The 27,730-nt window shown below is 43.3% G+C and overlaps 1 protein-coding gene across 1 annotated transcript in view; it reads left to right on the top strand.

Annotated features, from left to right (window-relative positions):
• Positions 1-27,730, top strand: part of TEX33 (testis expressed 33) — a 140,533-nt gene that overhangs the window by 90,953 nt on the left and 21,850 nt on the right. Inside the window, exon 6 of the mRNA XM_030190069.1 lies at positions 22,269-22,379. Coding sequence (XP_030045929.1) covers positions 22,269-22,379 — 111 coding nt within the window. The remainder of the gene's footprint in view (positions 1-22,268; positions 22,380-27,730) is intronic.

Below are 27,730 nucleotides of genomic sequence, written 5' to 3'. Positions count from 1 at the left end.
GCAGTGAATTCCAGGACAAAACTGCTTGATATGAAAATGAAGAATTAAAAATCTTACTAGATATTATTTTCTTTGTTGAAGGAAAACTCAATAACAGTTGACTTTGTGTATTATGAAAGTCACCTCTATGAAGGCGAGCTACCAGCGCGCTCATTTACAGAGAACCATAACCATACAAGATTTTTAAACATATGGTGATATGGTAAAATAGGAGTGGCCTAGTGGTTAGGGTGGTGGACTTTGGTCCTGAGGAACTGTGTTCAATTCCTGGCACAGGCAGCTCCTTGTGACTTGGGGCAAGTCACTTAATTCTCCATTGCTCCATGTAAGCTGCATTGAGCCTGCCATGAGTGGGAAAGTGCGGGTTACACATGTAATAAAAATAATCTTAAAGTTTATTCTCTGTTGAGAGCCAGTGTAAGATAAAATGGAGTCAGAATTATTCTTGTGGACTGGATAAATCAGTTGAATCACTGTATTATGTATGATTTGTATCTATCTAATCAAAGTTTTAGAATAGCCTGCATAACCAATATTACAGTAGTAGCCTTGATTACAGAACATTTGCTTTACACTAGGGACTATTTTTCTCTAATTTTCCTATACTTCTGGCTCACAAATTAATCCTTGCTTTACCTATGCATAGAGGCCTAAATTCACATTTACACTACTAACCCTCCCCCCCCCCCTTACAAAGCTTTGTGGTAATGCCGACATAGCACCCCCCCCCCCCCGGCGAAATGACCCCCCCCCAGGTGCACGCCGCTGGGGGGGGGGGGGGGGTGCACCTGTTGCCCTGTTTCAGTCCGATTTCGCAATTTGCATGTGTTCACTGCTCCCTCTGAGTCTGCCCCGGAACAGGAAGTAACCTGTTCCGGGGCAGACTCAGAGGGAGCAGTGAACAGATGCGAATTACGAAATCGGACTGAAACAGGGCAACAGGCGGGCGCCGCAGCACCCCCCCCAGTGGCGTGCACCCGGGGCGGACCGCCCCCATCGCCCCCCCCCCCCTTGGTACACCACTGCTTCCCCTTCCCTTTGCTGCCCTGACCTACTTTCTGTTTGATGGGAAAGCATAGAGAGGACAGCAGCAGGACAGCAGTCAACTTCAGTTCAAGGTCACTCAAGGTGCAGAAAATTTGTCATGGACGAAATGGGTGTTCCTCAGGGATCAGCCCTATCTGTAAACTAGTTTCTTCTCTAGGGGGAAACTACAGATTGTATGCTCATGCTCTACAATTTTTGTACCAATTGAACAATCTGTTCATTCTTCAATTAAGTTTATTTCTCTCTGTCTGCATTTTAATAACACTTGGTTGAGAGCAAATCGACTGTTGTTGAATTTGGAAAAGATGCAGGTGTAGTTCCCTCCCCCCCTAGGTTTCAGTGGATGCTTTGCTTCTTGGCAATAGCGAAGCCTTCTACTGCTCACAGTGGTCAGGAGTAGGATGGTTTTCACTGAAACGAAGCTCACTTCCACCCTTTTGCACCACAGCCAATAAAATAAATCAGAGTCGATACCAGAGCGAGTGTGATGCCACCCCACAAGAGCCAAGTGCCGCTCCACAACCTGTCAAGGTAACAAAGGTTTGTTTTATTGCACAATTTCTCTAAAAAAAAAAATCTTAAAGCTTTCTCACAATTCTTGTGAGATGCTGTATAAGTGTCTTTCAAGCTTAAAAGAATATTAATCTAATTCACCTTCAAAATAGTTAAAAACACTTTAATAACACAGTTAATAAAACATAGCTATGTCTGGCTAAAGTGCAACTCTAGTTTAAACAATTGTTTTCCCTCTTGCAAGTGTTGCTCCAGCTTAGACAGGTAAGTACTGCTCCTGCACCACTTTAACTAGTTTCCATTTCCAAATTGTATTGACTTTATAGAACCCTATTTTTTTCCTTCTCTGATTCCCCAGTGTCTAGGTAAGTGCTATCCCTTTCAGAGCCCCTTTTAATATGGCTATTCCACTTGTACTTGCAATTTCTATTCACTAATGCAACTTTATTGCATATAAGACCTTCCCTTAATTACAGGTGAGTACTATTCAGGTTCAGGCAAGGATTCTTTATCAGTGTCCCTTCTAAAAAAAAAAACACAGCAAAATTATCTCAAAAGCCCAAAATAACTGGTGTGCACACTTGAAAGAAGGAAGGAACAAATAAATCGAAAACCTCTCCGCCAGCTCTGACACTCTCTTGCATTGGGTACCATGCAGCAGATGTCTCTCCAACCAGGAACCAGTCAATCTCCCAGGACAGGAACTCTGGAACACCTACTAACCTTCCTTTAAGAAAGCAATAAAGCAACTTGCCTCCCTGGTGTGTGCTTACTGGGTCAGTGTCTTCAGGGCCGGTCTTAGCAAGTGTGGGGCCCTGTGCAGACCAATTTGATGGGGCCCCATCCTAGTCCCGCCCCACCCTAGCTCCACCCCACAAAGCTCCCTCCAAGCTCCAGGGCCACCGCCCCCTTCCTCCCTCTGAGCTCCAGGGCCGCCATCCCTCCCTCCCTCCCTCTGAGCTCCAGGGCCTCCTCCCTCTGAGCTCCATGGCCCCCTCCCTCCCTCCCAGCTCCAAGACCTCCCTCTCTCCCTCCCAGCTCCAAGGCCCCCCTCCCAGCTCCAGGGGCCTCCCGCCCTCCCTCCGAATTTTAAAAATCATCTTACCTCGTCGGGTTACAGCGGCAGGCAGCAGCAGTGAAAAGCGTGCGAGCTCAGTGTGTCAGGAGCCTTCCTTTCTCTCTCTCAGCTCTGGTCCCAACTCCCACCCTCATTTCCTGTTTCCGCAAGGGCGGGAGGGCGGGACCAGAGCTGAGAGAGGGAAGGGAAGGCTCCTGAAGCGCCGAGCAGCTCGCACGCTTTTCACTGCTGCCGCCTGCAGCCGTAACCCCGATGAGGTAACTTAGATGACTTTTAAAATTCAGAGGGAGGGGGACTGGAACTCAGGCGGTTGGGGCAGAGTTCAGGTGCGTCGCGCCCTAAGACCGGCCCTCAGTGTCTTCTACTACTACTACTTAACATTTCTAAAGCGCTACTAGGGTTACGCAGCGCTGTACAATTTAACATAGAAGGACAGTCCCTGCTCAAAGAGCTTACAATCTAAAGGACACGTGAACAGTCAGTCTGATAGGGGCAGTCAAATTGGGGCAGTCTGGATTTCCTGAAAGAGTTAGGTGCCGAACGCAGCATTGAAGAGGTGGGCTTTAAGCAAAGACTTGAAGATGGGCAGGGAGGGGGCTTGGCGTAAGGGCTCGGGAAGGTTGTTCCAAGCATAGGGTGAGGCGAGGCAGAATGAGCGGAGCCTGGAGTTGGCGGTGGTGGAGAAGGGTAATGAGAGGAGGGATTTGTCCTGTGAACGGAGGTTTCGGGCGGGAACGTAAGGGGAGATGAGGGTAGAGAGGTAGTGAGGGGCAGCAGACTGAGTGCATTTGTAAGTAAGAAGGAGAAGCTTGAACTGAATGCGGTATCTGATTGGAAGCCAGTGAAGTGACCTGAGTAGAGGGGTGATATGGGTATATTGGTTCTGGTGGAATATAAGATGTGCAGCAGAGTTCTGAACAGATTGAAGGGAGGATAGGTGGCTAAGTGGGAGGCCGGTGAGGAGTAAGTTGCAGTAGTCAAGGTAATGAGAGTGTGGACGAGAGTTCGGGTGGTGTGTTCAGAGAGGAAAGGGCGAATTTTGCTGATGTTAAAGAGGAAGAAGTGACAGGTCTTGGCTATCTGCTGGATATGCGCAGAGAAGGAGAGGGAGGAGTCAAAGATGACTCCGAGGTTGCGGGCAGATGAGATGGGGAGGATGAGGGTGTTATCAACTGAGATAGAAAGTGGAGGAAGAGGAGAAGCGGGTTTTGGTGGAAAGACGATGAGCTCGGTCTTGGACATGTTCAGTTTCAGGTGGTGGTTGGACATCCAGGCAGCAATGTCGGATAAGCAGGATGATACCTTTGCCTGGGTCTCTGCGGTGATGTCTGGTGTGGAGAGATACAGCTGGGTGTCGTCAGCATAGAGATGATACTGGAAACCATGAGATGAGATCAGGGAGCCCAGGGAAGAGGTGTAGATTGAGAAGAGAAGGGGTCCAAGGACAGATCCCTGGGGAACCCCAACAGATAGCAGGATGGGGGTGGAGGAGGATCCATGAGCGTGGACTCTGAAGGTGCGGTGGAAGAGGTAGGAGGAGAACCAGGAGAGGACAGAGCCCTGGAACCCAAATGAGGTCAGTGTGGCAAGAAGTAAATCATGATTGACAGTGTCAAAAGCGGCGGATAGATCGAGGAGGATGAGGATGGAGTAGTGGCCTCTGGATTTGGCAAGGAACAGGTCATTACAGACTTTAGAGAGTGCTGTTTCTGTCGAGTGTAGAGGGCGAAAACCGGATTGAAGTGGATCGAGGATAGCATGAGAGGAGAGAAAATCAAGGCAGCGGCTGTGAACGGCGCACTCAAGTATTTTGGAGAGGAAGGGTAGGAGGGAGATGGGGCGGTAGTTGGAGGGACAGGTAGGGTCAAGTGATGGTTTTTTGAGGAGAGGTGTGACTACGGCGTGCTTGAAGGTGTCAGGGACAGTTGCAGTGGCGAGAGAGAGGTTGAAGATATGACAGATGGCAGGGGTGACAGTATGAGAGATGATGTTGAGTAGGTTGGTGGGGATGGGATCAGAAGAGCAGGTGGTGGATTTCGAGGAGGAAAGAAGGCGAGCGGTTTCCTCCTCGGTGATGTTGGGAAAGGAGGAGAAGGAGGCCTGGGTTGATTGGTTGAGGGTTGAAGGGTGAAGAGGAGGAGATGGCTTGGTAGTGAACTCAAGGTTGATCTTTTGCACCTTGTCGTGGAAGTAATCGGCCAGTGATTGAGGAGAGAGCGAGGGGGGGGGGGGGGGGGGGGGGAGCAGAGGGCACTTAGAGGAGGGAGTTAAGGGTGGCAAAGAGACAGCGGGGGTTGGAGCTGAGAGAATTGGTCAATTGGGTGTAGTAATCCTGTTTGGCAAGGAATAGGGAGGAGTGGAAGGAGGATAGCATGAATTTGTAGTGAAGGAAATCAGAATGGGTGCGGGATTTCCTCCAGAGGCGTTCAGCAGATCGGGCGCAGGAGCGAAGGTAATGGATGCAAGGGGTCAGCCATGGCTGGGGAATAGTACGCTTAGTGGGACGGGAGATGGATGGTGCAAGGGTGTCCAGAGCAGAGGAGAGAGTGGCATTGTAAGTGGAGACAGCCTTGTCAACAGACTCGGAGGACATGATGGAGGGGAGGAGATTAGAAATACTAGAGGATAGGGTGGGAGGGTCAATAGCCTGGAGATTCCTGAAGGTAGTGGTTAGAGTTGGACGGGGCTGGGGGGGGGGGGGGTGAAGAAGTGTGAAGGTGATCAGGTGATGATCGGAGAGAGGAAGAGCTGAAGCATGGAAATTGGAGGGAGAGCCGGAAGAGGAGAGGACGAGGTCAAGACAATGGCCGTCTCGGTGAGTAGGGGTGGTGGAGCAAAGCTGGAGGTTGAAGGAGGATGTTAGAGTGTGGAACTGAGAAGCGTGAGGGTCGGATTGGTCATCAACGTGTATGTTAAAGTCTCCGAGAATGAGGGACGGAGATGAGGGTTCGAGAAAAACGGAAAGCCAGGCATCAAAGTCGGTGAGGAAGGAAGAGAGGGATTTATTAGGGGGGCGGTAAATGACTGCCACTCTGAGTGGCAATGGGTAGAATAGCCAATAGTCTTCTTAGGCGGGGTTTGCCATGTTTTTCTAACTACATTTGAATTAAAAAGTTCATTCAGTTTTCTAATCCTTTCACTGATAAGAGTCTAGCACTCCCAGTCAGGTTCGCTCTCACTCAAAGCTGGAACCGAAATATCAACAATTCTTACATCTTTTTACAGCCTTCAGAAACAGCCACTTCTGACACAGCTCTGCAGTCTTTACTGCTTACTGCACCTGAGAATTTCAACAGCTTCTTCCCAGTTGGTCTGTAACTGAAATTTCTGAAACAGCTTTCTGGCTTTAAAACCCCCAGCTTCCAGCCAAAATTCAGCTAAATGGTAGGATTTGAACTCCAGTAAACTCTCTTCTAAATGAAGACATTTGTCCAAAGACTCCCTCAGACTTCTTTTCCTCTGTGGACCTCAAACTCAAACAAAATAATTAGATTTAGAGGAATCTCATCAAATTTCACTAAGGGCTTGATTTACAAGATGAGCCCTTTCTGTTTCCAACAAATTCTCCAGCGCTGGCTTTAACCTGAGCTCCCCTTAATAAACAAATGTTTTCTCTGAAATAGAATTCTTTTCTTCTCTCTCTCTCTCTCTCTCTCTCTCTCACCTGGCAACAGAGTTTTCCAGCTTCCAGACCAATTATTCTTTCCGAACTAGGCACTTTTTCCTAATTTCCCCTGAATTTAACCCAGACTCTGGGCCCCTCCATTGCTGGGTGCTCATATGCCAATCAGGGGCCGTTTCTTCTGGCTCCTTTTGCACCACGGTGCATCTGGGGCTTTCCCTATCACCACCTTTGGGCTCTCCCTGAACTGGCGTTTTCATGCCCTTGACATCCAGGACATTGTGCCTGGACTTGCTCTTCTTCACCCCTCCCGCAGAAGCCTCTCTTCCCAAGATGCGCATGTGCGCTAATTGCACATGCACAAGTGGCGCTCCCCTGTACCTGCAGCACTCAAGACCGCTGCGGCACTGGAACCACTGCCGCCCTGGCTCCCCAGCCTCCAGACACAACAAACTTGCTGCCCATCAGCAGAGCCTGGGTCCCGTGACTCTGGAGTGCCTGCGCTTACTGGCACGAGAGCACTTCTGAGTTGCGGACACCCATGACTCCGCCCACATGCCGGCATGAACACTGCCTGCGCTGCCTGTCCTTCGGAGCTCAGGTGAGTACTTACATTTTTTTAACCCCCTTACACTAGCCCCTTCCTTCTGAATGTTGACCCCAACATTCCATACACATCCTTAACTCATACCATCCACTCTCACCACACACTCAAACTCACTTAATGTAGTAATAAATGACATAATCGCTAAGATAACTGGGTACATTCCCTTGATTCGCTCATTTAGACCTTGTCTGACTGGAACTGGAACCAATATTATTATTATTATTATTATTTATTGCACTTGTATCCCACATTTTCCCACCTATTTGCAGGCTCAATGTGGCTTACAAAGACCTGTTATGGCATCGCCATACCAGGATGAAAAATACAATTGGTGTTACAAAGAAGTCAAGGAAGACAAGAGGTTTTGGTCAAGCAGTTGTAGATAGATACATTCAGAATGAGTTGGATGGGTTCTGTGTTATAGTTAGTTATGGGTTCTCATGGTAGGCTTTGTCAAAGAGGTAAGTCTTCAGAGATTTGCGGAAGTTAATTAATTCGTTGATCATTCTCAAGTGAGTTGGAAGTGCATTCCACAGCTGTTTACTCATATAAGAAAAGCTGGTCGCGTGTGTTAGTTTGTATTTTAATCCTTTACAACTGGGGAAGTGTAGGTTAAGAAAGGTGCGGGAAGATTTTTTAGCATTTCTGGGTGGCAGGTCCACTAGGTCTAGCATGTAGGTCAGGGCAATACTAGCACTGTCCAAGTTTCCATCACTCAGTTCAGGCACATCATTCACTACTTTGGACACCCTTCTCTCTGAACTCTCAGGGTCTTCTATAAGAAACCATACAGTCTCCACTCTGTCTAGGTCAGTGTCTCTATCTTCAGATGTGTCACTGTCTGTACCTTGACTTGTATATAGGTCTTGTGAACTTCTACTTTGAGGTTTATTTGGAAAAGCACTTAACATGGGTAATGACAGTACTTTTAAATTATTTCAGTGCACAACTTTGCAGTGACCTTCAGGATCCTTGATCATGTAGGTGCTTTCCTCAGGCTGGAATACATGACTAGTTCATAAGGGACCTCCTCTACTTGCCCCTGATTTTCTTAACTTGTTATCCCTTAACGCCCTGTCTCCTTTCAAGGTGAGTGCTCCCTTTGAGTGCTGGCCGAACAGTCTTTTTCTCACCATCACCTACTGCTCAGATTCTTGCTGGGCAATTTTTAAAGAATCTTGTAACCATCGATGATGTCTCTAGACCCAATTATCCAATTTCCCCAACTTCAGGTTTTTCAAGCTTAGCTTGCAGATCATGAAGTAGAAGGGAGTCTTGGCCAAAAAGCAGGTAAAATGGTGAGTAGCCCGTGGAACTATGTATGCTGCTATTGTATGCTAGGACTAATTCTGGGAGGTACGGCTGCCCAATTACTCTTCTTTTCTCTTGACAGTGTTCTCAACATGCTTAGCGTGGTTTGATTAAACTTTTCACACTGGGCATTCCCTAGCGGGTGATAGGGTGATCTGTGTCTTTTCGTATCCCATATACTCTACATAATTCCTGGATCACCTCTGACTTAAAGTTTCTACCTTAGTCTGAGTGCAATTGCGTTGGACAACCATAGTATGATATCCAGTGTTTAACAATAGCCCTTGCAGTTGTTTGTGTGGTCTGGTTTTGCACTGGAACAGCCACTGTGAAACGCATGAACATTTCTGTGAGCACTAACACGTTCTCCATACCATTGCTGCTGCTTGTTTCAAGTGTGATAAAATCCATTGTCAAGATTTCTAGTGGATAATCGACTTGGAAGTACTTAAATTGTGCTCTTTCCTTCGGGAACGGGTCTTTGGCTAGTATGCAGCGGGTGATATTCCCTCATCCAGTTGCTTACATCTTGACCCATCCCCGGCCAATAGTAATCTCTCCATAGGTTCTTTAACGTAACCTCTTCTGCAGAGGGTCCCGCATAGTCATGCTTGGCTTGAAATATTTCTTTTCTCATTTTCTGTGGCACAATGAACTGCTTAATTTTAGAACTGGTCATGGGGAACTATGACACTTTGGAACCATAGGCCTTGCTCTTGGTGTAGTTTGGCTCATCTCCACAGTTTCTTCTGCCTGAAACTCCATTGACTAGTATTGATAGGGGTGCCCAAGTGTAGAAGGTGTAGAATATGCCGCAGCTCCTAATCTTCCTGCTGACACCTCTTTAACTCTGTTCAACTAATACTCGGCACCTGGCAAGCACACTTAACTTTTTGAGTCTCCATCGCTTTGGTCATGGGCCACAATTTGTCTCTCATCTCCGCCGCTTTAATCAGTAGAAAATCTGTCTCAAGATCCTCTTGCATGGCCTGTACTTAGCAAGATTGTCTTGATAGGGCATCATTTACTAGATGGATTCTTCTTGGCTTGTAATAGACCTCAGATTCCAGCTCTGCATGCTTAGCAAGCCAACGCTGCTCTGGGCATGAATATTGGCAGTTTCTAGGTACCATAATGGGTTATGATCTCTCCACATCAAAAACTTCTTATACATATGGTAATCTTTGAATTTCACTCTGGCCGCCCATTTGAGCGCAAGCACCTCTAATTTAAACATACTATAATTTTGGCCATTGCGTTCAGACTTTTGGAGGCCTCTGCTTGCATAAGCTATGACCTTCTCAACACCACCCTGCATCTGGCTGAGTATGGCTCCCGAGCCACGGTGACTCTCATCAGTTGTCAGTATGAATGACTGGTCAAACATCAGGTATGCTAACACTGGGGCAGTTACTAAGCTTTCTTTAAGCTTTTTGAAGGCGGCCTGACATTCTGGCATCCACTGGACTGGTACATTCTTTGGCTGCTGCTTGGCTCTGCCTGTCAGTCTGTGCATCGGCATAGCAATTTTGGCAAAGGAAGGCACAAACTTGTGATATGTCATACCAAGGAATTGGTGCACCTCAGTTACGGTGGTGGGCACCTTCCAATCCCTGACCACAGAAATCTTTTCTTCGTCTACTGCTACCTCCTCTGCTGACACAATATGCCCCAAATATTTAAATTTCTTGGCCAACAGGGTACATTTCTTTGGTTTAAGCTTCAGGCCGCATTCATTCAGATACGTAAACACTTTGTCAAGTCTTTCCAGATGGCTGTTGAAGTCTTTCGAGAAGATCAGAATATCATCTAAGTAGAGCAAAAGGATGTCAAACCATCTTTCTTCCTGATAATAACAGCTGGTGAGACCAGGGACTCATGCTGGACTCCAGCTTGCCTTGATGACTAGGTCTTGCATGTGTTGTTTAAATTTCTCATATATGTGAGGGAATACTCTTATGTACACTTGTTTTATAGACGGATGAGTTCCGGTGTTCACCGTGTGTCTTATTTGATCAGTATATCCTATGTTGTTGTCACCTCTGGAAAAAAAACTCACCAATGCTTTCTCAATAATTGCTTGAGATCAGTACTCTGCTTGGCAGACAACTTAGCCCAATCGATTTTTACCACCAAGTTCTTTACAAACTCCTTGACTTCAGAGTTCACCATCAATGGCTCCACTTGACTTTTCTGTACCCCTCTAATTGGTACTGTACTGAGGACGGTAATAAAATTTCTCTAGGCTGATACACTTCTGTTATATGAATCCGGGGTGGCAAACAAATGTTGACAATCATACCAAATCTTTTGAGGGAACTAAAGTGGAATTTACTACTGAGATGTTGGGAGTTAAAGGAGACATTAAGAACTTGCAAGACTTGACTGCTGCTATTGTGAAGGACAAAGTAACGTTGCAGAGAAGGTTTGAACAGATGGAAAATTATAATCGCAGGTTAAACCTTCATTTCTTGAATTTTTCTAAATCCCCAGGAATTGCTCTCCTAGATGTCTTTAAAAGATACCTGATTGAGGTGTTAAAATTTCCTCCGCTGACGCAACTTCCTAATTCCGTAAGGGCGGGACAGACAGCGTGAGGGAAGGCCCGATGACGATCCTTGCTTCTTTTACTTGCAGGCGCGAGGCGCTGCGCCTCGCCTCTCCACGGCTTCCGAAATTTCTTTAAAGGTAGGGTGCTCAGCTGGTTGGAGGGAGCTGAGGAGGGTATGCACTGGGTCGGGGGGGTGTTGATGTGCTGAGGGGGGGTGTCATCGTGCTGCACCCGGGGGGGGGGGGTGCAACGGCAAACCGCCCCGGGTGGCAGCCCTCCTTGCTACGCCATTGCTGTTCAGAGTTTGTCTTCTTTTTTTTCTCCCCTGAGGCTCAGAATTCCCCCAAAACAGGTTCCTGTGGTGAGTTGAGCTGTGCAGCCAATCAGATTCAAGCTATGCAAATTTCTCTAGAAGAGGGCTTGGTAAAGTAAGCCCTGCACAGCTCACAGTTAAAACAGTCAAAATTATCCTAAAGAAACGTCTCATTTTTCATGTATAACATCATACAACATCTTATAGCTATGCTTTGAGGAGAATAATGTGAAAATCTGCACTTTTAAACCTCTCTTAAAACCCCCAAAGATAAAAACAATTTAAAGCATTTTATATATCAAACTTCCTCAAAGGTCACAGCCCCACTTTAGGACCTCTGGGCACCTGAATTCTATAACTTATAATCATACACAACCGTCAAAACATTTTTAAACAATTTATCTTAGATACTGGTCTTAGTGCCACTGTGGACTATTTCTGGGCTACCCTGAGCCTCCCTTGCCTGAAAAGAGCTTCCCCTTTCAGGTAAACGTAATAATATTTAACCACATGTTACATTTATTATCTCTGCTTCCTTGGAGGCAGATCACAGGTGTAGGCTGCACTCATTCCTTGAATTCTGGGCTCTCCAAGATTCTGCTAAGGATTCCTTATATATCTAGATACTGGATGCAGATATAGTTACAGGCATTCACTTCTGATGAATCCGGCTTTGTCTCAGTTCCTGAAACTGTCCTCCAAATCCTCCTCTTCACTTCTAGGATCAGTGGAAAACTTTTTCTCCTTACTTTTACCCTGTGTACTTTCGTGGCTTAACCAACTTCGTCACCCCACTTAGGCTGAGACAGCCAGACACTCCTCCCAAAACTACTATCTCCTGGTACAGTGGTTTAGCCATCTAAAGACAAGATATTGCCTTTGGGTTTGGCATTTATACCATTTAGTTTCCTTCCAAAACCTCAGTAGTAGGAAACAGGGCCACCAAGAGGGGGGCAAAGTTCCCAAGGCCCGGCCTCCAAGGGGGGGGGGGGGGGGGGGGCTCAGGCCCGGCACCAGCAAGCTTCTTCCTGTCTGTCTGCTTCTGGATCTGGCGGTCTGCCCTCTCTTGTTCCTTTGTGCTGCCCAGGACCTGGATGATTGCATTAGGGTGATATCGCGTTAATGCAATCATCCAGGTCCCAGCATGGACAGGAGCAGGAGAGGACAGACCATGTGAGCAAGTGGGCAGGGAGCAGACAGGCAAGAAGAGGCTTGCTGGCGCCGCCCCCCCCCCCCCCCCTTGGAGGCAGAGACAGAAAGGTAAGGGGCAAGTGGGAGGGAGCGACGGTGTGAGTGGGGGCGGTAGCACAAGTGGGGGGTGGCGCACAACTTTCCAGTACTACCCCAGGCCTGGTGGTCCGGTTCTTCCCCTTACTCAGCTGTGTTTCAGTAAGAGCCTTCTCAATTCTGGAAAGTAATGGATGGTATAATAGGTCACATTGCAATAAGTTAATAGTACCACACTGTGAGTTTGAGCGTGAATCTACAGAATTACGGCCAGACAAAGGTAAAAAGAAAACCCCAAAATTCTTATTAACACAAATGCTGAAGCCTGTTCCTTCAGAGGCACAATAAATGATGAATAAAGTATCTAGAAATTCAAATACAATCTTTGTGTGGGCCTGTTGCTGACAGGCCCCAATTCACAGTTTATGTAGCCTTACTGCTGAGTTGCACTCTCGCTGGTCTGGCTCCAACCAAGCCTTAAGCATAGCTTTCTTACAACACACAAGTTTAAGCTTGGCCTACCTTAACCAGGTTCTGGTACCTTATACATAAGCTGTGAAGGCAATCACTGCAGGGTGGCTTCTTTCTTCCTGGGGGCTCCATGCTTGGTTTGAGCTGTGGGGTTTTATTTGTGCTTGGCCATGCCCTTCCTGCTCTATACCTGCTGAGCCACCACTTCCCTGTTCTAGGCCTTGCCTTTTAAGGTGGCTCCTTAACTGCGAGGGAGTGCCATTAAGGAGGAGCAGTAGTTTCCAATAGACTCCCTCACACACAAATGACTAGATTTAGTAAATCACGCTGAAAATGGGTGTAGAAAAAATTGTGTCAAGTAGTGTTCTATAAAGTGTATCTGCATTTTATAGAATAGTGCCTGAACGCCTAATCCGCACCTAACTCAAGATGCCTGCATTTATGCCTGCTTAAACTAGGTGTAAATGCCAGTGCCTAAATTAGGCATGGATTGGGTGTATTTTATAAAAATTCAGATCCTAGGGTTATAGGCTTTAAAACATTTTTAGCTTCTTGTAATTTAGTTTTAATATCTCAAGATGTTACTAACGATAAAGGTCATTCTTTAGATTTTATTATTTCCTATCCAGTTCATTTGATAATTGGTGTTGTTTGGTTGGCCGTTCTGTGGTCCAGCCATTTTAAAGCTGATTTTAACTTTCATGTTTATGTGACATCTGTCTCTAATGTATATTCTCAAAGTATGATCAAGCCAAGGGGAAAGGTAGATGCCAATATATTCTGGCCTTTAGTTTCTGAACATAATTATCACTTGACTAATCAACCTTCTTACCGCTAATGAATAAGCATAACCACCTCAATCTCTATGTCGAATATGGTCTCTCCATAGTCAATGACCTAAAGAATGATACAACTCAATTTCGTACTCAGGAACTTTCATGTATTACCATCATTTATTCTTCCTTAACATATATATGCACATGATATATATCTATACCATGATCTGTTCATGTATGTTATGTTACATGTATGTTACCATGTATACCATGCATACTTAACACATTACCATCTGTAATTCTGTTACCCGGAAATGGCAACCGCCATTACGGCAAATGTAAGCCACATTGAGCCTGCAAATTGTTGGGGAAATGTGGGATACAAATGCTACAAATAAATAAATAAATACATAAAAACATACTAAAATCACATACACTGACTGATTATTCAGAAACAAAATTGGGATCGAGTAGTAGAAACTACTTTAAACTTGACTGGTGCTTTAAAAGTTCAAAAAAGTAAGCTCTTCTAGGGCTGGTCTATGATTTACTGAATTATTAAGGGAGATGAGGCAGAAATGCAGGTGATTAGAGAAGAGTTGGTGAAAAAATCAGGTTATTTCTACCAAATGGAAATGGAGGGAGGCTTTGAAGTCTTACAAATTTAATGTAGCAGAAGCTAAAAAAAAAACCCCAACCTTTTATGCAAAAAATATTGGCGATGGTTCTGGAGATTCTAAGAAGTTGTTTCTACTTGTTGGGAATTTGATATCATCTCCTGCTGTTTCTGCTTCAGCGGTTATTTCTCAACCAACAGCCCAGGAGCTTGCCAATTTTTTTATTTTGTAATAAAATAGAATTGGTGTGGGATGATCTATTACATTACAACAAATAGAGAAATATGATAGAGTCTGTCTAGGTGCTACTGCCAACCAAGTATGGAATGTTTTAAATCCAGTAACTGTGGAAGACGTTAGTTCTTTATTGTCTAAACTTACATGCTGTCGCTGTGTACTAGAAATGTGCCCATCCTATTTGTTAACTAAGCCTCCGCCCAGTATAATTTTATGGCTTGTAACTTTCTTTAATAATCTCTTGATTTCAGGAAATCTTCCTTTAGAGATGGACCACATAGCACTCAATCCCATACCTCCAGCCTATTGCAGAGATTCCTTTATTTAACAAACTGTTAGAGACCTTTATTAGAAATCAATTTCTCACTATATAGAATTACACTCATATTTACGTTCATCGCAGTTTGGTTTTAGAACTCAACATAGCACTGAATCCCTTTTACTAACATTGACAACGGAAGTTCAAAGTTATTTATGTAGAGGTAAACAATTATTTGTATCACAATATGACATCTTCCACTTTGACACTGTAGACCATGGATTACTGCTGAGGAAATTGAGTGAACTTGGCTTAGTGGGTCCTGTCCTGAATTAGTTTAGATACTTTTTATGTAATCAATCGTATAGTGTTTAGAAAAGTGGTGCATTGTCTAAGACTTGGCGCTCTGATTGTGGAGTGCCTCAGGGTTCTCTACTATCCCTGCTACTATACTACTGGCAAGTGATAAAAGCTTAAAGGTGGACAAAGAATCCATGGTTTTAGGAGTGATATTAGATTCTTTCCTTACTTTTGAATCACAGATCAATAATCTGTGAAGACAAACATTGTATCGCCTGCTCAGGTCTCATTTTTTTTTGATTCACATTTTGCAATGTTGGTCCAAATGTTGGTGCTGTCCCATTTGGACTATTGTAACTCTCTCTGTGTTGGATTGAATGCCAAACTTTTGTATAACTTACACCTGATAAAAATATGCCGGTGTGACTGGTCTTTCACTTGAAAAAATATGGTAGTGTTTCTCAATATGCTAGAAAACTTCACTGGCTTCCTCTTAAAGTGCATATTGTTTTTAAAACTGTTTGTATGATTGCTCACGCTTTGTATGGTAGTACTTTGGAATTGCTTATTCAGTCTGAAGATTCTTTTTTCACCTCCTCCCAGTTGCGTGACAGTGTTTTACTAAAACTTCCTGCATTTCATGGTATACTGCTAAAGCACCAGTTTGAGGCCCTGTTTCCTTTTCGGGCAGTTACCATCTGGAACGCACTTCCTTTAAGTATTCGACTAGAGGTGAATTATATGCAATTGTGTAGAAAACTAAAAACTTTTTTATTTGTTAAATTTTAGGATGTCTTTACTTTTTGAAATGTTGTAATTCCTCATGTTGTTTTGAACCTCTTGTTTTGTGAACTGCCTTAAACCTCATGTTAGGATTAGTGTGGAGTACAAATTTCAGATTACATTAGAAAAAAATGTGCATAAGTCATAAGAATGCCCACAAAATACCCCCTTGAAATTATGCGCTACAGGAGTTACGCCCACATCGTTATAGAATACGATGTGTGCATAACTCCCAATTAAGGCCCATTAACGTCGATAATTACTTGTTAGCAGCCGACTATTGGCACTGATTGGCTCATTAATCAAATAAGTTGCATGCACAAATTGGCTATGCGTGCTGATTTGCTCATGCAACTGTAGTTGCCATATATAGAATCCGGGGGAAATTGTAGAACCTTAGGGGTCTCTACATTAGGTCGTGTGTGTGGCAGAGATGGAGCTAGCATCATCACTGCTGTTCTTAAAAAGGGCAAGAACCCCTTCCCATTGCTGAATACGAACATAAAAATATTGGTAGGAGTCTAGTGTCTAGGTTGTCAGGTGTCTTACTTAAGGTTGTGAAGAGAGATCAGGTAGATTTTGTGCAGGGGAGAGAGGGTCCAGACCATCTCAGGAAAAGTCTCCATTTATATAGAAACAGAGAAAATGACAGCAGATAAAGACCTTATGGCCTATATAGTCTAATATCCTTTCTTCTCCCTTAGAGATCCTATTGGCTTGTCCCAAGCTTTCTTGATTTCAGATAGTCTTTATCTCCACCACCTCTATGGCTGGTGTAACTGTGGGTGCCTAAATGTTAGACAAACCAATATCACACAATGAAAAAAGGAACAACAACCTTACGTTGGGAATCCAAACAGAAGGAAGTAGGGATGTACGAATAGCCTTCCAATCCAACACCAGAGATATATAGTAGTTCTGAAGATGCTTTATTGATGACTATCATAAATATGCAAGCAGACTCAACACAAACCTGTGTTTCAGTGCATAGCGTCTGCTTCAGGAGTTGTGTGTCTGCAGCAAGGCTTGCTTGGTCACAATATATCAAAACAAGCACCACAAGGGTGAAATAGCAACAAAAATGTCCTGTCATGGACCTTGTAGACACTTGGTACTCAGATCGCCACCATGCCATACAGTGGAAATCTGAGTAACAAGTATCTATGAGGTCCATGACAGGGCATTTTTACTGCTACTGCACCCTTGTGGTGCTTATTTTGATATATTGTGTAAAACATCTTAAGAACTACTATACGCCTTTAGTGTTAGACTGGAAGGCTGTTTGTACATCCCTACTTCCTTCTGTTAGGCATGCCGATATCACATTATGCTAGTATTTTATAACAGAACCTGGGCACCCAGTTATAAAATTGCTCCCATGGTGACTTTGATGTATAGAACTGAGCAGCAGAAGAGTAAGGGTCAGCATATTTATCCAGGCATGGGAGAAGGAGCTGCACCTAAGCTGTTTGCATTTATGGTGGAGATGATATGGGAAGCTGGGCAATAGGAGTCACATTTGTCAGGAATGTGATAGCATTTGATCCATGGTGTATCCACTCAGATTTATTCTATCTGTTAGGGCTCTTTTTGCCAAATTCCAACACAGACAAAGTTGAAGGCCAGCTACTAATCAGTGGCTACAATGTTGGCTTAAGTAAGAGGCCGTTCAACAGAGCATGGGAGGGGGCAGTTTATAAAGAAGGAAGGGACAAGCTGATGTGTTGAGGTAAACATTAGCGTGTACTCTTTGTGCTCAAAGTTACAAATGATAGCATATTGGAGGTATTTGATGTGTGGTATATTAGGGTATAAGCCATACAGCTAAGAGAGCTTGAACGTGAGTGTGAGATCTCTGCCGCAAATTCTGATAGGAGTGCCTTTTTTCTATTTATTTTCAGTGTTGCTTACATCGTTCTATGTAGATTTGCGTCTTTGCGGGTCTGTACTTCAGTCTGGGAGACATGGGGACATGATGAGGTGTACTTAGAAATGACATGGAATGGCAATTTATCTTCTTTCCCTTTATGTCAAAAAACTTAATAAAAGTAAACAAAAACAGCAACCTCTACTGATAGGGATTAAACCCAGAAAAGGAGGAAAAACTCCAGTGCTGGCCTTTCCATAATTGCTCAAAGTTGGAAAAGGATCACATTGGACTATGGAACATGCATTCGTATAAATGAAGGTCCAGACGCCCTCTGCTGGAAGGTACAGTGAAGCCATCAAGCAGACATTTTCTATGAATATTCAATACTACATAAAATGAGCTAGGAAGTACCCATGACATCTCAGTTTATGTAATAGCACAGACATTACAAAATGGGGGAAATATCTGGTAGAGGCCAGTATGTCAACATAGACCCAAAGAGGCTAAATATATTTTTCTAATACTGCTAAATTGTTGAGGTTGTAAACCTTTAAAAACATTGATTTGCATGTGCGTTTCACAATGGGGTTAATTCCATAAATAAGACACCAAGGATTAGGAACATATGTAAATAACCAGAATGCTGTCAAATATGTGCATATGTGTGCATATATGCACATAAATGCCAATATTCCAGCTATTGTATTATTCATAGTGCATAAATGGTGTCTAAATGTGATAGCATGCAGTTTAAGGATTGGCATTAAAATGAACATAAGAATAGCCATACTGGGTCAGACCAGTGGTCCATCCAGCCTAGCACTCTGATCCCAACAGTTGCCAATCCAGGCCATGAGCACCTGGCAGAAACCCAAATAGAAACAACATTCAATGCTACCCCCATGGGGCTTCCCCCATGTCCATCTCAATAGCAGACTATGGAATTTTCCTCCAGGAACTTGTCCAACTTTTTTTTAAACCCAGATACTCTAACCACTGTTACCACACCCTCCTGCAAAGAGTTCCAAAGCTTAACTATTCTTTGAGTGAAAAAATAATTCCTTCTATTTGTTTTAAAAGTACTTCCATGTAATTTCATTGAGTGTCCCCTAGTCTTTGTATTTTTTGAAAGAGTGAAAAATTTATTCACCTTTACCTGTTCTACACCATTCAGGATTTTGTAGACCTTAATCAAATCCCTCTTCATCCATCTCTTTTTGAAGCTGAAGAGCCCTAACCTCTTTAGCCTTTCCTCATAATCTACCTATGTTCTTTTGTGATTTAGGTGTAATTATTTACACCAGCTGACTAAAAGATTCCCAGACTCCCACACCCAAAGCTCTTCCCCAAAATGGGTAAACATACCTAGCAAGCATTTTAAGAAACAATACAGAATCGGAGATGCACACAAGTAGCAACAAACCTGTTAAGAGTATTTGACCAATTGAACTGAGCCATGAAATGGAAGTGTTCGAAAAGTCCACACCATTTATACCCTTAGGAGCCATGTATCAGAGAGCCATGAACCAGAGGTGGAGGAAATGGAACTAAAAATCCATTGTATATGCAGAGGTTCTGTATAGAATCTGGTATTTATACAGTCCTAGAACCCTGTTGCTGGTGGACTGTACTGAATGATTGCTGATTGTGGACTTTTGAGTATTTTATTCCCTTTCTGGTCATCACCACTCTTCTGTGCTTGATACCTTACTACAGAGACTGGTCCTCTCTTCTTATCTATTCAAGTTGATTTCAAATTTATTTCAAATTTATTATCCGGCCCAATAGACAGGTCAAACTAACAGTTTACAGTCTAAACTAGTCTAGAGTAGTGTAGCAATGTACAAAACAAAACAGGATGGGAAGGGGGCATAACTACAATAGCAAATAGGATAGTGTGTGGGGGGAGACACAAAAGGTATGTATCTGTGAAGTCAGGGACTCGTGACTAAGGTCTGCAAATAAAACAAGAGGGACATTTGGGCCTAGTAGAAAGCATCTTTAAACAGAAAAGTCTTAAAATCAGTTTTGAATTGGTCAAAGGAAGACTGCATATGGAGGTGATTTGGAAGTGACTTCTACAACTCAGGTCCTTGAACAGAGAAAATGGAACATCTGGGGGGGGGGGGGGGGGGGTTGTTTTTTCATGAACTACTTCTCTATAGCTAGGGATGACCATGCGATTTTGTTGGGCTGTTCTGAGTGCCCTTGATAGATAGTAAGGTATTAAGTGGCTTGGAAGATAAGCTGATGCACCTCAGTTTTTAATTTAAAAGACCAGTAATTCTATCTTATAAGTGATGCAGTGGGAGAGGGGTAGCCAATGGGCTTCCTTCAAGTGAGGTGTGATGTGAATGTATTTTCTTACTTTTTCATGATCCTACTTGTGGTATTTTGGATTATCTTCAAACGATGGAGGTGTTTGACCTGCAGTCTTCTATAGAGGGAGTTGCAATAATTTAAGTTGACTAATTACTAGAGAGTGAATCAGGATATTAAGTGCTGGTGGATGTAGTAAAGATTGTATGGACCGGATAAACTGTAGTTTATAGAAGGAATGCTGAATGACTTGAGATATCTGGGGCCTGAATGTGAGCTCTGAATCTAAAATAGCTCCTAAGATGCATGCTGTGTGAGCCCAGGGGACTGGGGTATTGCAGAGAAGGACAGGTGCAGACAGAACTTTGTTGTCTTCATTAGAGAAGAGAACAATTTTAGATTTTCTAAGATTTTGTTTGAGATTATGTTCATGAAGCCAATTTGTAATCTCAATTAGTTTGTTGTTCACAGTGATGATCTTGTGGGAGTTTGAGGGGTCCAGGGTACAAAGAATTGAATGTTGTTTGCATAAACATACATAGAGGGGCATAATCGAACGGTGCCGGCCAAATAGGTGGCCGGCCATTTTTGGGGGCGGAGCCAACCGTATTTTCGAAATACGGTTGGGGCTGGTTAAATCGATCACCGGGTTTAGAGGAGATAGCCAGCTTCGTTTTTCAGCCATAATGGAAATCGGGCCCAGCCATCTCAAACCCGGCAAAATGCAAGGCATTTGGTCATGGGAGGAGCTAGCATTTGTAGTGCACTGGCCCCCCTCACATGCCAGGACACCAACCGGGCACCCTAGGGGGCACTTCTAGAAATTAAAAAAATAAATAAAAATAGCTCCCAGGTGCATAGCTCCCTTACCTTGGGTACTGAGCCCCCCAAATTCCCCCAAACCCCACTCCCCACAACTCTACACCATTACCATAGCCCTAAGGGGTGAAGGGGGCACCTACATGTGGGTACAGTGGGTTTTGGGGGTTTTAGAGGGCTCAACATTAACCACCACAAGTGGAACAGGTAGGGGGGATGGGCCTGGGTCCACCTGCCTGAAGTGCACTGCACCCACTAAATACTGCTCCAGGGACCTGCATACTGCTGTCAGGGAGCTGGGTATGACATTTTAGGCTGGCATACAGGCTGGCAAAAAACTTTTTTTTAAAATTTGTTTTGGGTGGGAGGGGGTTGGTGACCACTGGGGGAGTAAGGAGAGGTCATCCCCGTTTCCCTCCGGTGGTCATCTGGTCAATTGGGGCACTTTTTTGTGACTTGGACCTAAAAATAAATGGACCAAGTGCAGCCGGCGAAATGCTGGTCTGAGCCAGCCATCCTTTTTCCATTATGGGGTGAAGCCGGCTATCTCGTAACCACGCCCCATCCCGCCCCTACTCCACACCATCCCGCCTTCTGTACCCTCCCTTGAAGGTTGGTCGGCTCCGCGACGAAAAGCAGTTGGGGCCGGCTAAAATCGGCTTTCGATTATACCAATTTGGCCGGGATCAGGAGATCGCCGGCCATGTCCCGATTTGTGTCGGAAGATGGCCGGCGATCTCTTTCGAAAATAAGCTCAATAGTGAAGTCAAACGATTGGGCCAGGAGCAAGAAAAATATTAAGTAGTGTAGGAGCTAGGATTAAGCCCTGGGGGACTCCAGAGACAAGTTTAAATAGTCTAGCTAAGGAGCTGTTAGATAGAACTGTGTAGTGTACCAGTCTTGGGCAGAATGAATGAGTCTTGTGTAGGGATGTGCATTGGTGAGCACACATTTCTTTTGTTAACTTTGTCTTTAAAAATTTAGTGCACACAAACTTTATTTCACACACGTTAATCTATGAATTCATGTGCAAAAATTGATTGATTTACTCATGTAAATTTATTTTAAAACAAGTGTCTAAAATGAACCAAAAAGAAATGCTCAATAATCAGGAACATTTCCTATTTACCTGTGCACATTCCTAATCTTATGAACCTTCCACCGGATTCTGTATAGGTTGTTAAAGTTAGGGACGCAAGTTTGGGTGATAACAATCAATTATTGGCATTAGTAAGCACTTAAATGGCAGTAATTAGCACTTACACGTAAATCTGCCCTACACCCTGGCCTATAACATGCATACCTAAATTTCATAGCGTGCAACTCCAAGGGGGTTGTGGCCATTGGAGGGGCATGGATGGCTAAGCTAGTATTATGTAAAGGTAGGTCTGCACAGACCGCCCTTCACAGAATACTAATGTAGCGTGGATCATCCCAGTGCCTAACTTTGGGAACCATTTATTCCCCTTTATGTTTTACATATTGTATGCTTCTCTATCATGATAACTATTATTCATATTTTCTCCTCGTATGTTTTCACTCCTGCAGGTGTACCAATTACAATGAAAACTCTTGTGCAAGATTCATATACCAAGGAAGTGAATCAGTTGAGCAAAATAGACATGCGGCACTGGCATGGAAGGAAGATCGATGATATGGGTATGAGAGTTAAAGAGAACACACATGACTGGAGAACTGAAAAAATTAGTGATAGGACACCAAGGGCTAGATTTTATATATGGTGCCTAAAAATCAGCACCGAAAAAGCACTATTCTATAAACCGTGCTTAAAGTTAGGCATGGCTTATGGAATACTGCTTAAACCTGGGAGTTGCACTTAACTTTAGGCCTGGCCATTTGCAGCAGCTGAAATGTGGTTCAAATGTACGTGCCTACATTAGGCATGTATCCCCGTTATTCTATAACAATGCACGTTAATTTTAGGAATGCCCCGATTAAGCCCATGACTCTCCCATTTCTGCATTCCCCTTTTTCAGATCACACATAAATTGTAGGCGTAGATCCCACGCCTAAATTTATGCACATAAATTCCAATTAACTCTAATTAGTGCCAATAATTGCTTGTTAAAAAAACAATTATTGGCACTAAGGCCTTATTCTATAAAGTTTATGTTCCTAAATTTATGACCATAATTTATGCTCCTAAATTACGAGCCTAATCTATGCTCCAAAATAGATTACGCTTGTACTTTAGGAGCATAAATTTAGGAGCATAACTTTTATAGAATAAGGCCCTAATTGTCTTATTATTCAATTAAATTGCACGCATGTCCAAATTTGCGTGTGCACTTTTTGGTGACTTTCATATAATTATGGAGCAAGTGGTAAGTGACAAGAGATTTCAGTGTGACATTAGTGTATGCCATGGACAGGTGAAGAGAATGTGAGTTAGTCATGGAAATGTCACCCAGCAGTAGCATAGGAGCAAAATACATGAAAGGCAATTGTGGAAGCTGGCACCTAAATTTAGGCAGCAAATAGAATATGAGCCCTGTTTACTAAGGCGCGTTAGTGTTTTTAGCACGCCTACACTTAGCGCGCGCACTAACCATGTAGGTGCCTGTAGGGATATCATAGGCATGTACATGGTTAACGCACCTACATGGTTAACGCGCATTAAAAATGTTAACGCACCTATAACACTGCTTAGTAAACAGGGCCCCTAGTTTATAGAATAGTAGTGCATACGTACATGGTTAGTGCCAATAATTGGCAGTTACGCATTTATGTGGTAGGCCTTATTGCATAAACAATAAGTGGATTTTGAAAAATTCATTAGAGTATTACAGTTAAGAACATATTTTGGCACGAATGAAGATTCATGGCATTCATTTTCAAACTGTGCAGCTCGGAGCATGTGGACGCCTCCAGGGCCTATAGATCCCACGATTGGAATATTTCGGCAATTGGTGCTTATGGAAATTGAACAAATGGAGCAAGAGCATCAGAAAACATGGCACAACATGTCAATTAAACAATGGAAAGCTTTACAACAGCTAAAACAAGAACCTTCCATAGTAATCCGCCGTGCGGATAAGGGCGGAGCCATAGTTATCTTATCTAAAGAATATTATATGGAAGAAATTTACAGCCAGCTACAGGACGAATCCACGTATCAACTTCTGGAGGAGGATCCTTCATTGGATATTCTAGCCCAGCTGCAAAGTTTGACAAAAGGTGCAATGAAAGCAGGATTTGTGACATCTAAAGAAAATAATTTTCTCTGTCATTTTAAGGCCAAGATTCCTATTTTGTATACAGTCCCAAAAATTCACAAAAACCTAGAAAGACCTCCAGGAAGACCTATAGTCTCAGCACGTAATTCTATCTCAGAACGTATTTGCCAATATGTAGACGTCTTTCTGCGTCCTTTGGTGGAAGAAATACCGGCATATATAAAAGATTCCACCGATTTTTTGAACCAAATAAAAAAGGTGGAACTTTCCAACACTACAATATTAGCATCATTGGATGTATGCGCATTGTATACCTCTATTCCTCAATGTGAAGCTTTAGAAGCAGTACAGGAAGCTTTGGAATCAAGGGCCAGGCCATGGCAAGTTCCGTCGGAATTTTTATGCCAATTAACAAAATTGGCATTAGAAAACAACTTTTTTGTGTTTGATGAAAAATTATATCTGCAAACATCAGGAATAGCGATGGGGGCCACGTTTGCCCCCTCGATAGCTAACCTATTCATGGCAGGGTTCGAAAAAAGATTCATCTATAAGTCCCAAAAATTTAATAAGGTAAAATACTGGGGTCGTTATATAGACGATATCTTTGTACTTTGGGAAGATACAGAAATGGCGTTCGGGCTATTTGTAGAGGAATTGAACCAATGCCATGTGACAATTAAATTTGAATATCAGGTACACAAAACTGAAATGAATTTCCTGGATATATGGATGCACAAGGAAGGAAAAACAATTCGCACAAACATCTACACTAAACCAACTGATAGAAACTCTTTTTTGGCGTTTAACAGCATGCATCCTAAACATTTGGTGACGAGTCTCCCATATTCTCAGTTTTTGAGATATCGGAGAATCTGTGATTCCACTCAAGTATATAATGACAAATCGGAGGAATTACAAAAGAGATTGCTGGAGAGAGGCTATCCATCAAAAATAGTGCGGAAAGCTCGGAAGAGAGCAAGATATAACAATAGGGATTGGCTTCTGAGATCAAAAATAAAACATCAGACCACTGACTTAAATTGTATTCTCAAGTATAATGACCAGTCTAGGAAGGTGGCTACTATCATTAGAAAACATTGGAAGATATTACAGACAAAAGAGCAATTCAAAGATCAGAGATTGATGATATCTTATAGCAGAAACACTAATCTCCAGGATACATTATGTAATTCAGATGTGTGGTCGAAATATGAACAGAAACTGGGAATCCACAGGAAGTGTGGAAGGTGCAGTGTATGTCAGAATATGATCGAAGGTTCTCAATTAATATGGAACAATGGAAATAAAAGCTTAACCACCAGAGGAAACACAGATTGTGAGTCCATGAATGTGATCTATGCCTGTGTATGTCCATGTGAAAAAATCTACATAGGACACACTTCACGAAAGTTTAAGACAAGAGTGATAGAACACAGACATGGTATAACTCATAGAAGACCGGAAGCACCAATGTCACAGCATTGCATTACAACAGGACACACATTTGATCAACTGAAATTCATGGTGATTGAACAGATACAACAGGGAAAGAGAGGGGGGGATATAAAATCAAAATTATGGCAAAAAGAACAAAAGCTAATTTACCAGTACAACACAATAGAACCATATGGTTTAAATAAAAATGTAGAATGGAAAGCGTTTTTCTAGAAAGTTGATTTTCAAGTACTAGAAGTGAAAGCAATAGCCCTTTAAATATAATGGAATAGCTGATTGGATAAGAACAAGCTCGAGCGTTTGTTACAAAAACCGCGGCCATTTTGAAAAAATGCAAGGAGGATGTCAGAGATAGTGTTTCCTTCCTGACGCAGCAGTGAGAGCAGCGAAACGAGACGTTCTTGTTGAAGGGACAGAAGGAATCAGAATACATCACAATGGGAAAGAGGAAAGAAGCAGTGACATGCAGCTTGTAGCTGGTGGTTCACGGAACAGCTTGTAGCTGGCGGTTCACGGAATACCCTGAAGCTAAGTACAGACTGTTTATGTTTGGGGAGAATAGAGATCCTACAAACAAAAAGCTGTGAGATTGAGCACTGCATTTAACCCTATTTAAATGTAAATGTAGGACAGAATCAGTTGCAGAAAATATTCTGCTTGACACAAGGGGAAGCTGTGTTTCAGAGGGCAGGAATCACTGGTTTTTCTCCGAGTGGGAGTTTTTTTCAGTGATTTAGAATCCTGACCTCTGAAAGAATTTGATAGCAAATATAGGACCGGTGATAATAAATACTTCCAGAAAACAGCTTGAGCGCATGTAAGAAAATATCATGCAAAAGAGTTCTGAATAGAACAGCCAAGCTGGGAAGATCTGAGGTCCTTTTAATAAAAGTAAGAATAAACAAGTGTGATTTACAGCAGCAGTTGTTGGAAGCAGAATATTTTGAACACCACGTGGTAATACAACATTAGAATCAGAATAAACAATATACCTAAATCGCTTACCCCCGGATTCCATATGTGGTGCCCAAAGTTGTGCACCCAACTTTGTGCATGTTTCCGACATGCACACACAAATAAATTGCATAATGAACTATCAATAATTGGATGCTATCAACCAATTGTTGATGTTAATTGTCACTCATTAAAATTTGTGCATGCATCTGGATGCCTGCTATTCTACAAGTCACGGCACCTAACTCCCATGATGCATATCTCAAAAGAAGGCATGGCCATGGGCGTGTCAGGGGCACTCCGAAAAGTCGTGTGGAATTACAGAATAATACCTAACCAACTAACTTGGACGCCGGCATTTTCTTCAGGTTTCAGCAGGCCTAAGTCCAGTGCCTAAAAGTTAGACACAGGATCCGTGCTAATCACTATTCTATATAAGGCGTGTGCCCTTTATAGAATAGTGCTAAGTTGGTCGCAATTTATTAGCTCAACTGCTGGGGGCCATACATGTGGACGGAGCGTGGACATGTTATGGGTGTGTTACTAAGCAATGTGTGCGCAATACACTTAGGCAGCCACTTGCGCCAGACATTGACCTGTCGTAAGTTGGTTCACCTAACTTTTGGTGTGCTAATGTGGCTTTGCACTAGTATTCTATAACCGCTTAGGCAGTCCCCTAAGCATGCTCCTTTGTGGTGCCTAAACTAAGCTGCCAATTTACAGAATTGCTGCCATAAGTGTCAGAAGAGTTTGGCAGTGAACACTGATGTGCTGGTGCTTAGGGGATTAACATGGATTGGGAATGGGTAGAGAAACTTCAAAACAAGTATTAGCAATGTTGATATGAATTGGGTAGGGGCAGTGATGCTACTATAATCTGTGATGGATGGACTGGGACAAGGCAGATAGAAATGGTAGGACTTCAGTCTGAGTACGAAAGATACTGGTATGAATCACCTAGAGGCATGCGGCCTATGACACTGCTTTAGAGAGTTTCACATAATTTTGGTATAAAGAATGAGACCTTTAAGGGCTGTCACTGAAGAGAAGCAGTTGCTGACCTTTGGACTGTCCTTTTTACAGGAAAGTGGAATGAGATGCATTTTAGAGACCTGAATGTGAAGAAAGCCTTTGCGGAAAGACAGCAAGAGAAAGGTCTAAAGCGCTAGGCAGCTCAGTCCAGACAATAAAATGCATTGCAACCTATTCATTTAGACCTTCTTGTCTTCAAAGTGGTATGTCCAGGGAAGGTTCGAGATTCCTTAGTTAAACTGGTATTGTGACTTCCTGTTTCCGCTCCCTGCACAGAGAAGGCTTCCTGGCACGCGAAGGCAGCGTGCTTACATTGCTAACGCTGCCGGCAGCCTGGAAGATGGAAAGGCTACAGGGAAACATAGTGGA

This window comes from Microcaecilia unicolor, chromosome 1 (genome assembly GCF_901765095.1).
Source record: "Microcaecilia unicolor chromosome 1, aMicUni1.1, whole genome shotgun sequence".
Classification (NCBI taxonomy): domain Eukaryota; kingdom Metazoa; phylum Chordata; class Amphibia; order Gymnophiona; family Siphonopidae; genus Microcaecilia; species Microcaecilia unicolor.
The sequence above is the reverse complement of the archived record's forward strand: the minus strand, read 5'-3'. Positions and strand labels throughout refer to the sequence as shown.